Source organism: Cololabis saira, chromosome 21, assembly GCF_033807715.1.
Source record: "Cololabis saira isolate AMF1-May2022 chromosome 21, fColSai1.1, whole genome shotgun sequence".
NCBI classification, from domain to species: Eukaryota; Metazoa; Chordata; class Actinopteri; order Beloniformes; family Belonidae; genus Cololabis; species Cololabis saira.
Genome location: NC_084607.1, coordinates 18357788 through 18374926, shown reverse-complemented (window position 1 = coordinate 18374926; position 17139 = coordinate 18357788). Strand labels below are relative to the sequence as shown.

Here is a 17139-nt window from a genome sequence, read left to right as displayed (position 1 = left end):
AATGCAGCAGCACGAGTACTGACAGGAATTAGCAGGAGAGACCACGTTTCTCCAGTGTTAGCGTCGCTCCATTGGTTACCCGTAAAATTCAGAATCCAATTTAAAATTTTATTACTTGCGTATAAAGCCCAAAACGGCTTAGCTCCGCATCATTTGCAAGACCTGATAGTGCCTTATGTTCCTGTCAGAGCTCTCCGTTCTCAGAGTGCAGGTTTACTCGTAGTTCCTAGAGTATCTAAATGTAGATTTGGAGGGCGGGCGTTCTGCTATCAGGCACCACTACTATGGAACCAACTTCAAATCTGGGTTAAGGAGGCTGACACCACCTCCACCTTTAAAACTAAACTTAAAACATTTCTGTTTAGTAAAGCCTATAGTTAGTGTTTAGTAAACCTCTAGCTGGTGTTGGTAAATCTCTAGGTAGTGTAAACTTTAGTGTGTCAGAGTCGCTCCTGTAGTTTCTTGTGCTGGCCCCCCCTTCTCCTCCCTTTTCTCTCTTTTGTCCATGTTGCAGCATCCTTTGCCGGACACCGGAACCTGCAGGTGGTCGTGGGTGGCTTGTAGCTTGCATTACGGAGCACAAGTCTTTCCCTGACCCTGCACCCCAACCTGGGACTTGCTGATTGGGCCGGAGCTTCGGGAGCTGCGTGCTGGCCTGCGGTCCCCACCCCTGGTCATCCCGTTGCTGGCCCCCCTTCTCCTCCCTTTTCTCTCTCTGCAGGTGGTCGTGGGTGGCTTGTAGCTTGCATTACGGAGCACAAGTCTTTCCCTGACCCTGCACCCCAACCTGGGACTTGCTGATTGGGCCCGGAGCTTCGGGAGCTGCGTGCTGGCCTGCGGTCCCCACCCCTGGTAATCCCGTTGCTGCTTCCACCTGCCTGCTGTGCTGTTGCCGTCCCTGACCCACCAGTCTGGCCCTCGGCAGGAGGGTCCCCCCTTATGAGCCTGGTCCTGCTCAAGGTTTCTTCCCTCCTAAAGGGGAGTTTTTCCTTGCCACTGTTTGGCTTAAGGTTTTTCTCCCACTAGGGGAGTTTTTACCTGCCATTGTTTATGTAATAACTGCTCGGGGGTCATGTTCTGGGTATGGGTCTCTGGAAAGCGTCTAGAGACAACTCTGTTGTATTAGACGCTATATAAATAAAATTGAATTGAATTGAAATTGAATTGATTTGGTCCAGGAAGAGTCATCTCACGTGGTCATGTCCAGAGAAGGCAGAAGATCCATAAAGGGCCCCCAAATTTTCTGGAAGGTTCCAGGTTTCTTTCTTACATTGTATAATATCTTTTCAGGTGTACAGTAAGACACTAGCTCATTAATCCAGTGCCTCAGCGATGTACAAGCTTCTGATTTCCAATTAATTAGGATGCATTTCTTCACTGCTGTGCTGGCAATTGTCCACATTAACAGACCTTGTATCCCCCAAAATCCAAAGTTTTGGGTTCTGCTCAATTTGGCATCCTGTTATCCTAGAAGTTAATGCAATAATGTCTTCCCAAAGTTTTCCTATCACTGGGCAGCTCCAAAACATGTGCAAGAGATCGCCTTCTGCCACTTTACACCTCTGACATCTTGAAGAAATGCTGTTGTCAAATGTATGCAATCTGTGAGGGGTGTAGTATGTTCTGTGCAATAAATTGAATTGTATTTGCCTATGTTTTGTTGATATTAACACAGTCTGTACCTGCTCCAGTAAAGAATGCCAGTCCTCCTCCTCATAAACACAGCACATGTCTTTTTCCCACTTTCCTTTTTTAGATGTCTTATCATAAACAGGTAGATTGCCATTGATTATAGCGTATATAGAAGATATTAGTCCTTGTGTTGTTTTGCGTTGCTTGTGATATAGATGATTTTCAAAAGGGGTTTCTTCTGGAATGTCTGGGAAAATGTCTTTGGAATTCTCTTTGACCCATTCTCTAATTTGCAGGAATTTAAACTTAAAGGGAAAGTTCGTTTTTTTACAACCTGGACCAGCATTTTTTATGGTCGTATACTCACCCAGGCAAGTTTGGTGTCATTTGGAGTCCTTCAGAAGATATTAGGGCACTAGCGGAGCAGGCGGGGGGGGCGGCCGCCCCGGGCCCACTGCTCCGGGGGGGCCCACTCCGAAGAGGGAAAAAAAAAGTGTTCTGAATAAAATAAGGAAAGTTGGACAGTATAACACTTGCTTTATTTATATTATATTATATTATATATTATATTATATGTATAAGTTTATTTCTTGGTAAACTACTTCACATCCCAGATGTGTGCAGAAAAGTGATGGTAGTCACATGCAAGAAGAGACCTGAACCTGCCAGAAATTCCTTTAGCTCCTTTCCTTCTCCTCTCACCATCTTTGTGGTCCATGGCTCTCAACAGATCGCAACTCTAAACATTCAAGAAATAGTACAGGAACAGATGACTTTTATCCAGTTTTAATCAGAAGGGTGTGTGTAGACCTTTTATTTCCACCACACATGACATTCACAGTAAACAGAACAGGCTGTCAGTATCACTCACCTTTCCTTTGGGCTGGCCTCTTCTTCTTTTTCAGATCTTTTGCTTTCTTTTTGTTATACACCTTTTATACACTTGTGTATTCACGTGTATTCTACAAGCAATATCAAAATGTAGCGCCCTATATGACATCTTTAACTTTAGTTGTTTATATAGTTAATTTGGTTCCAAAAGAACAATCCCAAATCTTGATTAAGCTAAGCTGAGATGTTTTACTGATCTGTATAGATGAATTGAGAAAGAAGAAACATATATTACAATAGCAACAATCTCTTGGTAGAAACTAAGATGGGATCTGACCCTTATGTCGACCTATTCTGCATCCATCCATTTCAATGCAGAAATCTTTGTTTAATCAATAATGAAAACATAAGCAAAGGCATGTTGCTATCAGTATCACAGATGGGATAAAGCAGGTTAGTTGTAGGCTTTTTTTCTCCAGAGATATTGTAGCATTTTTAATTTTAAAGATTATTAAAGTTCTGTCTGTCTCATCTCTCCTTACACTTGGGGTTGAAGATGCTTGTTTAGTTATTAAAAGGTTGTTAATACGTGTCTAAAGGCAGTAAACCGTATTGCTAAAATGAGTATAGGCTTTTACTTACACAACGTGTGTACAAACTAAGATAACTGTATTGCCCACATCTCTTCTTCTTTAAATGTTATACATGAATATTTTTATAATCTAGCAAGGCAAAGGATTATGTGTATGGTGACATTTGTACTATTGTGGCAACATAAGACCCAAACTGTGCCTTAGAAAGGACAAAGTAAAAAAAAAATTAAATAAAATAATTAACTAAAAACAAGTCCAAGAACAAATGAAGAACAAAATGTCCCAGTCTGGAGCTCAGTTCATAGTGGAACAAATTACCACTTTATTTTGCATGGCAGCTGGATTGATTTAAGATTTGTGAGATCATGATCGCAGGAGATTTCATCATATCATACCCCAAAACACAAGTTTGGTAGCAAAACACAAAGTTTGGATCAATTGTATCCGATAATGGCATCTACAGGGATTTAAATGCATTATTCATCTGTTAGTGACGTTTACTTCACTGATAGAGATGCCATATCCTATCACCTACTTGGGTCATATTCATTTTTATTCTGCATGGCCTTTTCTATCAATGCTATGAAGGATTTCTCAGAAGGTTCAGTTAAACTGCCTGGATCATCAGATAAGGAAGGTACACGTTCAGCATATGAAATATGTAACGGTACAAACAAATAATTGTCAAAAGGTCAGAACTGAGAAACAACCGACATGAAAAAATGCCACATTTGTGTTACTGAGTGAGAACAAAGCAAAGCTGGAAAAAGCATACATGATTTATTGATATCCGCATACATTACCATCCACCGACAAAAAAAAGAATAAATGTATAAATGAAAGTATGTTTTACTATGACATAATCTTAAGAATAGTTACAAAAAAAGAAACAAAGTCAAAAACCTGGAATGCAGAACAGCAAATATAAAAATGGAATAAAGGCACAAAAACAAATGAGATCTGACAGAATAGCAGAAGGAGAAATGCTCAGTAAACACTGATTTAAGATGCAAATGACAAAAATGATTGAGAAACATTATTCTTGAGAGCTTAATAGAGCAGTCTCATTTGTCAACACCACATCTAATCCACATTTCGTACCTGAGCAAAAACAGATTTTTTTTGTTTGTTTTTCAATTCACATTGTGAGTAAAGAAGTGCAAGCCAAATACAAATCAACAGCACATAACCTTTGTACGTGTTGATTCTTATAGAAAACAATAAGACAAAACATCAAACATTCACATTTTTTTTCCGATTAACTACACGCTTATTCTGTGGCACTCAGACCTTTTAAAGGCACATGTCTTCAGCATAAATACGTGCAAATACATGATACGTCAGTCGTGCAGTTCAAGACAAACTGTATCCGAGGGTTTGAATCACAGGAAATAACGAAGGCAGACAAAAGAGCTATTTTTGTGTTTGGTCTTCATTGTCTCTGCCCACGTTCCTTCTTGAAGGTGACTATGAACTTCCAGGCTTCTACGTAGTGGGACAGGCAGATCTTCTCTGGGAAGAGCTCCTCCACGTCTGGGGGGACGTCCACGTCTTTCTGGTCCATGTAAGGCATCAGCGTTTCCTTTAAGCTTTAGGAAACAGATCAGTCATTTTAAATCTCATGTCATATTTTCTTTGGTGACTTAAAAAAAAGTGCATCATAAATGTTGTTTCAAATGTAAAATAGGTTCACAGGTACAAAAACTTTGTCCATAAGCCAAATTAAAAACATATTTACATAAGAGGGCATTCTCTTAGAACCCACCAATACTGACAAAGCAGTTAGATCCAGTCAAGAGTGGCTCATTTTGGGAGATTTGTTAATTGTGAGCAACACTGACAGATTGTCATATCAAGTTTTCTTCAGTGCAACAAAATAAATCACACATATGCAACTCTGTTGTTGTTGTTGTTGTTGTTATTTCTTAGCAGGAGTCATGATACGTTAAACACTTTAGGTTGCAAATAATTTATCTCCTTTGTCAGGCTTCAGTCACTTGGTAATTATATGTAGCAATACCACTTCTGCCCACATGGGGGCCCACAGCTCTGCAATGGGGCCAAAAAGCCTCTGATAATAATATGCTGATGAATGGGGACCATGTGGCACATCCAGTAATACTACATTTCCCTACTTAAGATCCATTCATTGAGTTTTAATATACTATAATAAAATGCTGCCCCCATGTGGTCAAAAATAGTACCTTTCAATCGAGCAGAGTGGCTGTACACCTTAAGAAAAATAATAAAGAGAATATTATTTTTACCCCCAGTTGGGTCTGTAGGTATCAGGAGCGTTGGGCGTTTTGAGGACCAGCACCAGGAACTCGTGCATCTCCAGCAGGAAACTGTCAGCACTGTTTTTAGAGAAGAAATCAATCAGCAGCCGCTGATCTTCATCACTCAGAGGCTCTTTGTACTTCTCTGAAACTCCCACAAATGGATCCTGATGAACACAAAAATGCATGGATTAGTAAAAAATTATCAACTACAACAAATAATACTGACACTGTCATGTGCATTGTTAAACGTGTATACTGGTCGTTCTGAGTGATGGACTTACTCTCTTGAGACAGAGCATATTTTCTGATTTGAGTGAGGCCAGTAGCTGCCACAGCGCCACACAATGCTTTACACAACACATGCTCAAGGCCTGTGGACAAAACAGGACAGACATTGAGCTTGATCACATAAACAAGAATCACAAATTAAGACCCTGCTCATTCATCATCATTATTATATTGCAACACTTCACGTCAGAGAACAAAACAAAGTTCCACTTAGCAGCACATTTGGACAGTTTTCTCTATGAAATGTAACCATTCTGTCTAGACTGCAGATCTGGGGAGGAGAACACAACCGGTGTGTCAGATAGGCCGACCTTGACGATATGCTGAGCCATCTGGTTTCCCATCTGCAGCACCTCCTCCAGGTAGCTGGACAGCTGCATCTCAGGCTCTCCCCCAGTCATGGCAAGGAAGCCCAGGGCCACTTCCAGCGTGGACAGGGCTTCACACACCTCGCTGTAGGACTGCAGCTCTCCAGCCACAGAAACCAGGGTGAGAGTCTGCAGAGGCTCCTGTTGTTCAGACACAGATTATAGACACTGGTGAGGAGGAGTCTCACGTGAATGATGACAACAATGACTCAACTATGTTTAATCACAACTTACTTGTCTCACTTTTTCTTTTACATCCCTGAGGATAATCTCATAGTTGCGGTCATGTCTATTCACTAGTGTCGGAATGCCCTGTGATGAGAGAGGAACAAGTGTTTTAATCATTTTGCATCAATTTTCAAAAAGGTTTCTGGGATTTTATTTTACTCACGTTCAGAGTAATGAGAGGTTTTCCCAGGAGGAAGCGGGAGATGATCTGCTGCTGGATCCTGGGTAAATCGTACTCATAAAGGGTCTCCTGGCCCTTCTTGATGCTGTACTGGACGTTTGACAGAACCAGGGGCATCACATCTCGCTCAATCTCATAACGAATCACATGCAGGTCAGTCAGATCTGCAGGGCTCACTTTGTAGCTGTGAAATAAGGAAACAGAAACTTCAGCCCAAAGATGGAGCGTTGATGCAGAAAAAGCTTTTTTTCTTTATGTTCTATCATTTTCTCATCATCTTATAAACAGATTCTATGCATCTGCAGAGGAGGTTTATCAACCGTCTTCCTGGACCTAAACAAGTGAAAGTGTGGCATGAGCGCCCCCACCTGGTCTCCTCTCCGGTGAGCCTGTCTACAGAGTAAACAAGGTCGTTGTGCAGAGTTATTAGGTAGCTGACGAGGGCCGTGGAGCACAGGCCTGGACCTTGTCGCCGTGGTAACAGCACCCTGAAGTCACTGTTCATGTCCAGGTCCTTCTGGCAGAACTCATCTGGGATTTTAATTTCACCTGGACAATGTTTTAATTCATGTTAGAACCTTAAATTAGATAGTTCAGTGTAACAGAGAGTTTACAGCTGGTGTTTGTTTACCGTTTGTTGCCAGAGACCCTCTGAGCCGATTCCACGCTGATAAGAAGATTTTTATGTATTTCTTATACCAGGCTTTAAGGGAAGCTGTACACAAAGAAAAGTTAAACATTTTTTAAGCGCACAGATGTCACCAAGAGAAAACAGTCACACTCCACGTGACACTACAGCATATCTACTATGATCAATGACAGTGATTTTCTGTCTAAATAACTCTTCCTCAGCAAGCTGGTCTCTGAACTGTTGCATGGAAGCTGAGGAAGAGAACATTATAAGTTTCACGTGTGTATTTTTTTTCTGTGGATTTTGCAGTTGAGAAGACAAAGATCCCTTGGTGTAGATGATGTCACGACCTTCTGCCTGCCAGAGGAGAAACTGAGCGATCGTGTCATACGGCAGCTCAGTGGTATTTTGAAACTTCTTGATCAGATCCTTCTGGAGTGCGAGGATGTCAGGCAGGTGCTTCACCAGTCTCACGTCAGCTTCCTAAAATATTTTTAAAGTAAAAAAATATTTATATTTAGTGTTAGACAAAGTACACAAACTAACTACCAAAGTACATATAATACAAGTTAAATGTTACTCAAAGTCAAGGAAAAGTTGCTCAGTAAAATTATGACGTTATTTAAACTTGTACTTAAAGCAGCACAATGTAACTTTCAGCTTTTGTTGAGTTTGGCGGCTCCTTTGGACAAAATCGGTAGTACTTTACCAGAAAGAACACTAGATTTCCCATGAGCACCAGCGCGTACAGCTGGAAAACTCCTGTCCCCGTCACTGCATTTGTTTTGATGAGAGAAGACGGGGCGGACTTTCAAAACTACTTTTCTGTTTTCAGCGGTTGTTTGCAGGATGGATAGCGAAAAGGTAATACATCTATTTTTGGCTAAACAATATAATATGATGATGTTGAAAAACACAAAGTTCAACTTGGTTTTATTAAGTTGTTTCAGCGAGATAATGCGCCCTATATGCTCTTGAAAGAATCTCGTGTTCGTTTGTCTGGTGAATCAAGAAAGACTAGTGGAAAGAATTACAGGTTAACAACTTTTTAATCATGTCAAGCACAAGGTTTTTCCGGCCGGAGGAGACTTGTCTCCAGCCGGGGTACACTTCTGTCAGACCGCGTGAGTCGGAGAGAAATGCACCACGTTTTCATGAGTCCAGTTGACTTTATACTCTAAAAGGGGGGTGTTCTCTGCAAGTGAATTTCATTGGTGGAGGGAACGGAAAAAGACCCCCAAAAGGTGTCACTTCTATCTCCTTTGTTATTTCTCTCACCTGGGGTGCCACCCCAGGACGCAGATAAGACCACCCAATGCTAAACATCTGTTTCTCTCCATTGTCTTTTCTTAACAAATGGTATGTATTTGAACTACCTGACATCTGCATCTAAAGCAAGCAGTCGAGCCGTCTACCGAGGCTGAATCCGTGATTACATGAAGGCAGCTGCCCTATAGCTGAACTGCTAAATAGGAGATTACTTTGCATATATAGAGAAAACCCCCAGTGTTAGACTCTTCGACCTCTTGACGATTTTCATGAAATCCTAACACTCTGCACCTTTTTCCTGTCACGTTTTTTAGAGGGACTTCGTCATAAATTAGTAGTCCAACATACTTACTGACAAAATAAAAAAAATACTTTATAACCGGTGAATAACTGAATGCCCATTCCTTATATTTTGGACATCAGCCCTGCACAATTTTACAGTTCTCAGGAAAAATACTAGAACCCAAGACGAATCCCCTGTATGTGAAAACATCCATCCATCCATCCATTATCTATACCCGCTTTATCCCTTGCGGGGTCACGGGGGTCTGCTGGAGTCTATCCCAGTTCATTTCAGGTGAGAGGCAGGGGTTACACCCTGGACAGGTCGCCAGTCCATCACAGGGCCACATATAAACACACAAACCATGCTCACAACGACACTCACGCTCACACCTACGGGCAATTTAGAATCATCAATTAACCTACTATGTATGTTTTTGGACTGTGGGAGGAAGCCGGAGTACCCGGAGAGAACCCACGCAAGCACGGGGAGAACATGCAAACTCCACACAGAAAGGCCCCTACCGGGCCTGGGAGTCGAACCGGGGACCTTCTTGCTGTGAGGCAACAGTGCTAACTAAGCTAACTAAGACCCCGTCCACACGTAGCCGGATATCTGCGGATATCTGCTAAACCGGAGATATTTTCCTACGTTTGGACCTGTCATCCACACGAAAACGCAAATAAACGAAGGTTTAAAAAAACTCCGGGTAAAGTGAAGATTTTTGAAAACTCTGTTGTAGATGCGTGTAGACACACACAACCGGAGTTTTGCGTTTTCGAACGTCACATTATGCGCCAAAACAACAACAAATCTGCTCTGACGTGCGACTTTTGTTTACTACAGAACTACAGATGATCCAGCATCTGTTCTCCAAGCTATTTATTAAATAAATGGTCTCTGGTCTTGACCACCGCTTACTGCGTTACATCGACACAGAGGCTACACCGTAGGGTACGCTGCGACGCGCACCCTACGGTGTAGGGCCTGCGGAGCCGCGGAGGTGCAGCTTCCCCGGGAGCCGCAGATGATCTACAGGTTAGAATGCTTATGAATGTGGTCGAAAACGCAGATCTTCGGTTATGTGTGGAAGGGTTTTTTTTTTTTAAACGATGTAATGTGGATGCAAACTTTTTATAAACGGAGGGGGGAAATATTCGGTTTTAAAAATACCCGGCTACGTGTGGACGGGGTCTAAGCCACCGTGCTGCCCTGTGAAAACATTCTAATTTTCATTCTTATTGAACATAGAACTCTACATTTACATTTGTATCATAACAATTCTGTCTCTTGTTTTATCCCCATAAATCCCCATCGGTCAGACGTCCCTCCTCGTCTTTCATCTCACGCCAGCGAGTGAACGCCGCGCCAATGTTTATTCTTGTCCGGGCATTTTTTTTAATTTTTTTTTTTGTCCGGGCATTTAGCTCTCCCGATTTCTTTTTTCGCCTCCAATAAAACTTTTATTTTCTTCGGTTTTTCCGCTGCTTCCACCATGATACCAGCTTCTGCTGAGCTCTGCGCTCCACGCAGTTGACTTACCCTGAGATCGGAAACTCTGAGTTTTCGATTCCAGAACAGCGGATATGAGTTAGTTCAATCAAATCTGGGTATGTTAACCTTGAGTTAAGCACGTGCATGAGGAAAATAAAAAGCACACACACACACACATATATATTCATACATGCACACATACACACACATAGCCACACAGACATGTACACACACGCACGTACGCACACACACACACACACACACACACACACACACACACACACACACACACACACACACACACACACACACACACACACACACACACACACACACACACACACACACACACACACACACACACACACACACACAGATAAACACACTGGCTTGTTCACCTGCATGCTTGCTCTGTAGTTTTTGGCGTTAGTTAGTCGCGGTAGCTTAGTTTAGACTGTGATCAGATCTCGAGATTTGGGTCGATTCCTGCTCGTGTTTTGGTCGGCAGGTTTTGTGTTTTGTTTGTGGTTTTTGTTGCAGATTTGCCTCCGATTTGACGTGTGCCTCCGTGTGTTCCTGCTTCCTGGGTTAGCAGTGGATGTAACACCCCCACCCCAAAAAAAAAAAAAAAAAAAACCTCACTGGGTTTGTATGTGTATATAGATGTTTGTGTATTAAATATAGTTATAATGCACATATATATGCCATAGGTTTTTACCGGCATGGTATCAACCATTAATATGTGTGCAAACAAGGTAAAAAAAAAAAAATAGAATTGTTAATAAGTGCGTATGATTCTAGGCTTGCCATCCGTCCCTTGAAATACTTAATTGTTACGTAATTGGGAATTAAAAGATGCGTTCCGTATTGAACCAATGCGGAACGCAGTTTATTCCGTATTTCACAATTGTCCCATGCACATCTGTCACACACGCACACACACTCGCACATACATGAACAACGAACTAACAATAATAAACAAAATAAAGGACAGGATATATTAAAGACAGCAACATGTGTTTGTGCGCTCTCTGCCTGCCCTGCAGACGGCCCGCCCCTTTGCGCTCCGTTGCCTAGTTAAGCCTAAATTATGGTTCAGCGTTAAATCGATGCAGAGCCTACGCCGTAGGTTACGCGGCAATGCGCACCGTACGGTGTGCGTTGCCGCGTAACCTACGGCGTAGGCTCTGCATTGGTCTAAAGGCTGAGTTATGGTTCTGCGTCAAAACGACGTCGTGCCTACGGCGTGTGGTACGCGTCGACGTGTACCACACGCCGTCACTGACGCCGTCACGGACGCCGTCACGGACGCCGTCACGGACGCCGTCACGGACGCCGTCACTGACGTGCACCTCCCAAAAATTGTAACTACGCGTCGAGGCGACGCAGACCACACGCAGACGGAGAGGGCTGTGATTGGTTCGCTTGGTAGCAATGCATTTCCGTTTTCCGGTTTGAAGCAGTCGTGAACTTTCAGTGCTCTTTTCTTCGTGTATGTGTGATTTTTTTTGTTTTGTCTTTTTGCACAATAGTTGTCCTTATGTCTTTGATTCACTGTGACCGGAAAAAGTCAGATAAACCATTCAAGAAAAAATCGCGAATTAGCGGTCACGGGGGGTATTGGACCGCGGAGAAATGGAGTGACGGAGAAGTCCAAAAGGGTTCACGACGGCGTCACGGTGACGGCGAACGCAAGGTGTCGTTTTGACGCAGAACCATAACTCAGGCTTAACGCGGAACCATAAATCAGCCTTTACCTTTCACTGCTGCCCACTGCACCGCCACACGCGGCTTTAAAAAAAAGACAAGTCAATATGTCTACAGAGGCTCCAGACACTCCACCTCGTCCTAAAAGAGGAAACAGAGGTCTCCCGGAGGTGTGTAAGACAGCATGCTGCAGGAACCTCCACAAACGTAATATAACATCCCAGAGGAGCCAGGCATCTGTTGCACAGTTCTTCATACTTGAAAAATCCCCTGAGCTTGATATGGTGTGATATGGGACATATATTATGCTCTTATTTATTGGTCATAATATACAGGTGAAGGTCGGAAAATTAGAATATATTGCTAAACTTAATTTGTTTCAGTAAATTCAACTAAAGGTGAAACAAATATATTATTTCCCACTACATGCAAAGTGAGATATTTCAAGCCTTTATTTGTTATAATTTTGATGACTATGGCTCACAGCTTATGAAAACCCCAAATAAAAAATCTCAAAAAATGTGAATATTTTATGAAATCAATAAATAATTAAATAATCAAAATTATAACAAATAAATGCTTAAAATACTGTGCTTTGCTCAGTGGAGCTCATGAAGTGAGCTCCTCATCACTGAACTTTGAGCAGATCAGAGTTCCATACCACAGTTCTGAAAGACAAGGAGCTGCTTCTTTTGTCGTTTTGTCATTTAATTTAGGTGTGGTTCTGTTTAACTGGCCGATGCAGGCAAACTTTGTTTAATTTACGATGACCATGCTTAGGTTCAGGCTGTCTGTACAGTCATGAAAGTTCAATGCTATTAAAGCATTTTGTTTTTTCATATAAAATATATACATTTCTATGCATTTTAGACGTTTTGGGGATGTCCCTTTTTTTTGGCGCTCGCGAAAATCGCTGAAATCGGGACGTCCCTTATTTCTATTTCTGAAAGGTGGCAACCCTACATATTTGATATATTCAGTATACATACATATTCAGTGGCCATTCCAATGTATAGTGGCTTTATCCCGATTAACAGTTGAGTTCTGCTCAGCCAACAGAAAGAATTTGCTCTGAACTGAGAGCACGCCCGCGGTTTGTAATGTTGGATATATATGGCTGGAGAATGTCGTTCAGATAAATAATAGAGTGTGACGAAAAACGGTAACGTTCTGTAAGGTACTCATCAGGGAATAAAAGTATATCTAATCTTGGTCTAAACATCCTCTCCTGACGTAAGGCATTGCAAATTAATTCGGCTTCGATGTCAATTGGATTCCGGAGGAAAGGACACCCCATGTCGGATAGCTGCTTCAGGCTCAGCAGGAGGGAGGAGACAGAGAGAAACTCAGGGTTTATTGAAGAAAACCTGCTAGCGAGCAGGTTAGGTTCACAGGGTCAGTTGCCATAGTAACTGACTCAGAGTTTGAGTTACATCGCTAAACCTGAAAATATTTTCTCCTGATTAAGTTAATTAAAAAAATAAACGTTAAACTGTGGCTCTCGTGGCCTTTCCATGCAGCAGTGTCAATAGAAGAGAAATAGTGCTGCTAAGGCACTCGGCTAAAGTAGAGAAACATGAACACTTATGAAAATGCAGTGGAGTCAAAGGTACAATACTTTTTTTAAATGTGATGGAGCGACAGCAGTAAAGTCATGTTTGAAATGGAAAAAAAGTACTCTATGGCCCTCAGTTAGGTTAAAACATTAATGCCAAACCATAATATGTGTTCTCTTGCAAGCTGAGAATTGTAAATAGGATATAGCTTTGCATTGTTGAAAATTGAATGTATTTTTGTATTCTTTTTCTCCTTTCTTTCGTTTTCTTTTACTAAAAGCCTAACTAGGGACAGGAGATGGAAACTAGCAATAGCTATAATCTCTGTATGCAGAACATCAGTCACATTGGCTTGTTTGTAATGAGTGAATGTGATCACATGTAAACCTGCATTGTCCCTATTAAATAAAATAAATTAAATTAAATTAAATATGTCAATAATGTTTTTTGATGTACTTTATCCAAACATACACATTTAATCATTTAAAGTGTTCTTACCTCCTGCAGAAATCTCCACAGCACAGGAAGGGCGTATTTGCCGTCATTCTGCTCCACAATGTGAGTGATACTCAGCAGAGACACTTTCTCTCTGCAGCTCCACACGGCAGAACAATGGATCAGAGAGTTCGGATGAAGTGAGTTTAAGAAGAGACGAGGATCATCAAACACAAGCTTCACAACTGGATTAGCAGAGAGGCGAGAGTCTCCACGAATGAATGTATTCACTTCCTTAAGCTGTCTCTCCAAGTTCTGTGGAAGACAAGGATGCAGAAGAAATGTTTAACAGATTTGTCAAAAACTAAACAAAATTAGACTGTAAAATGAAAGCGCTTTATATTATTTTATTTACGACCTTTAGTTGAGGTGTGATGATGCTGTTGCTCATGTCTACCTCCCATGCATTTCTGGCCTCTTTGGTGGAGAGCAGATTGGCGTGAGGAGCAGGCCCTGAAAAGACAAAACCATTTTATTTATATCAGCCCTAACAGAGTAAATAACAATAATCTTGTTCCTTTTTTTTTTTTACTTATAAGCCACACACCAATTGCAAAACGGTAGTGTATAACTCCTCTGAGATTAAAAATCTACTTTAGTTGAAACTACATGATATTACATCTTATTGGAACAGTGTTTAAGGTGTTGTAGTGACATCTTGTAGTTGTTTTCTTACACTGGTTTGGCTGTTGGGGTCCCAGGAGGCTGCCGATGAGCAGATGAACTGCACTGATTGTGTCATCAGTCCCTTTACCCAGAGACCTGGCCAGATGTTCCACATCTTTTTCCAGATGTGCAAGAAGAAATTCTCCAGGATCAGCAACTTCAGGTTTGATGATTGCAGAAATAAACTGATAGAAAAAAAGAAAGAAGATTCATATTTTCTATAACAGTACCCCCATATGAATGAAAAATCTTCATCAAAGAAAATCTAAATAAACTATCATAGTGTGACTGGACAGAATTAACTTTATAAAAGGTGCTGGTTTTAACAAACTACATGTACCTGCAAGTGGCTGCAGGTACCGAGCAGCATGGCCATGTGAGTGAGCATGCGGATAACAGTGAAGGGAACTGGGGAAATGCTCTTTGTGTCCAGCATATCTGGGTTGTCTCTGCGTTGTGGGTCACCAAGGATGTGGCCGCTCTGAGTGCGGTCACCTCTATTAGGGTCAGAAAATTCAAAATAAAAAAGATTAACTTATGTCACTTCTATAGGTTTACATGTTTTCTGCATTTGTAAACAACTTACTGCATGAGCATGCCCTGAAATCCCTGGACAGCCCTGTTGTAGTTTCCTCCAATCACAGCACCACAATCTACACAATGACTCGTTTCCATGGGCTTGCCACTCTGCAGAAATAGACATTTTGAATGAAAACAATATTTAGAATTTTTGAAGCTTTTTTACTGCCTCATAATGAATCAACCTGAGCATAACAAACCTCGCCAACGGTGCAGGGATGGCCATTTGGACAAACTGTAATAAGTTTTAAATGAAATGTTACATTAAAGCTGTTCAGCATGGCAGCATAACATTTAAAAGTAAAATATATCAAATATTAGAGCTAAATATTTGATTACTTACGGTACCACCGCACTTGGCCCAGAACTTGTTGAGCTACTGCAATCATGTCCTCAGGCATGGTGGGCAAGAAAGCTGCCTGTACCAACAGATAAATAGTGTTTTATACATTTATTTGACAGTATAAACTCAGTTATCACTATCCACAGCTGTCACACATACTAGCATGTTTGCAGGAGCCATCGCCAACTGCTGCAGGGGTGCTAAGATCCCCTGGGCTCCACAGAGCAGGACAGCAGCTAAGTGAACAGTTATTTCCACTGATGCACTCTTGCTGCCAGAGAGCCGAGAATGAAGAGTCAAAGGCCCCAGTTCGTTGGTCACCAGAGCCCGGGCAAAGGCCTTCACCTCTGGGCTGGCAAGGACTCTGGATGTCTGGATGTAGGACGTCAGAGCTTCCAGTAGCTGTTAGATCAGATATAGTTCAGATATACATACAGTACATAACACGCACGCACGCACGCACGCACGCACGCACGCACGCACGCACGCACGCACGCACGCACGCACGCACGCACGCACGCACGCACGCACGCACGCACGCACGCACGCACGCACGCACGCACGCACACACACAGGATCTATGAGGGGACATACACTATACATACACAGGTGCACTTATAAAAGTGTCCGGTTTGTATATAAAAATTATTGGCATAAAGGGGGATAAATACAAATTTCTAATAAGTTAGAACACTCCGGAGAAAAAGTTGGCAGTCATTCGAGTTGGTGGCCCTGCCAACATGTGAAAACACTACAATCAATTCAAATTACAGAAGTCATCTCTGGAATCCATTTAACTTTCTCAACATATGTTAAGTAACTAACCGAATAGTATTAACCACTCATTTTCAGATAGCTAATTTTTCACGTCGCTAAATGTGGCCTCTTTATCAGCCCTGTTCCTGAACAAAATGTACATGAGATTGCATGAACCATCACTGCTCTGCTTTATCAGTTCCAGTGACCTGATCTAAGAGTTCCCGGTCTTCTGGATCGACAGGCTTAGATTGTAACTGAAGCACCTACCTCAGGCTTTGGATGGAAGCTAGCATTAGCTTGTCTGTAGAGAGTGGTGACTTCTCTGAACAGCGCCAACAGAAGGTAAACTGTTTTATTCTGTGGCGGACATCTGCATGTCTATGAAGAAAAGATAACTGGGTCAACAAGCACACAAATGAAGGGTCTTGACATGATGCTCCGTTACTAGAGAGACGTTATGTCACGTTACCTCACAAGTTTCTTCAAGTCCGTCTGCTTTGCCATCCATGATTACTTTTGCAACAGCCTCTCTGACAGTTTTGTAGTCTTCACCGTACACAAGATACTGGTCTATCAGGGTCGTTTCTTCATTCTGGGTGAAGTGGAGATTGAACCAGAATATTAGACTGCAAGCACAACCTCTAAAAACTGCAATATTGCTTTCGTTTGATTACTAACATGTTGGACAAGTTCTTCAGGGAAGAGCCAACGCATCTGATCCTCTTTGAGGAGTTTCAGGACAAACTCCACTCCATGTTGGCTGCAGATCTTTCGGATCAAATAAACACGATACCAGTCATTTCCACTCCGCCTGCAAAGGTTCCCCACAGTCTCCAGGAAAGCTCTGGTTCCAGTCTGACCCTCCTGTGAGCCTGGTTTAAAAATTATAAAGAGCAGAAAGAAAATATGGTAATTATTTAATTCTGAAAGTGAAAGACATTTAATAGGTGTTGA

At 41.9% G+C, this 17139-nt stretch overlaps 1 protein-coding gene across 1 annotated transcript in view; it reads right to left on the bottom strand.

Annotated features, from left to right (window-relative positions):
• Positions 1-3822: 3822 nt before the first annotated feature.
• The window catches only part of LOC133421540 (E3 ubiquitin-protein ligase rnf213-alpha-like), a 33992-nt gene continuing 20675 nt past the window's right edge, over positions 3823-17139 (bottom strand). Inside the window, exons 20-39 of the mRNA XM_061711195.1 lie at positions 16864-17057; positions 16655-16777; positions 16453-16563; positions 15586-15828; positions 15427-15502; positions 15284-15318; positions 15091-15191; positions 14845-15001; positions 14515-14689; positions 14197-14291; positions 13842-14093; positions 7385-7517; positions 7035-7118; positions 6772-6952; positions 6386-6587; positions 6229-6306; positions 5938-6135; positions 5620-5709; positions 5324-5502; positions 3823-4645 (exon numbers count right to left, since the gene is read on the bottom strand). Of these exons, the coding sequence (XP_061567179.1) occupies positions 4489-4645; positions 5324-5502; positions 5620-5709; positions 5938-6135; positions 6229-6306; positions 6386-6587; positions 6772-6952; positions 7035-7118; positions 7385-7517; positions 13842-14093; positions 14197-14291; positions 14515-14689; positions 14845-15001; positions 15091-15191; positions 15284-15318; positions 15427-15502; positions 15586-15828; positions 16453-16563; positions 16655-16777; positions 16864-17057 (2864 nt within the window). The 3' untranslated portion in view covers positions 3823-4488. The remainder of the gene's footprint in view (positions 4646-5323; positions 5503-5619; positions 5710-5937; positions 6136-6228; positions 6307-6385; positions 6588-6771; positions 6953-7034; positions 7119-7384; positions 7518-13841; positions 14094-14196; positions 14292-14514; positions 14690-14844; positions 15002-15090; positions 15192-15283; positions 15319-15426; positions 15503-15585; positions 15829-16452; positions 16564-16654; positions 16778-16863; positions 17058-17139) is intronic.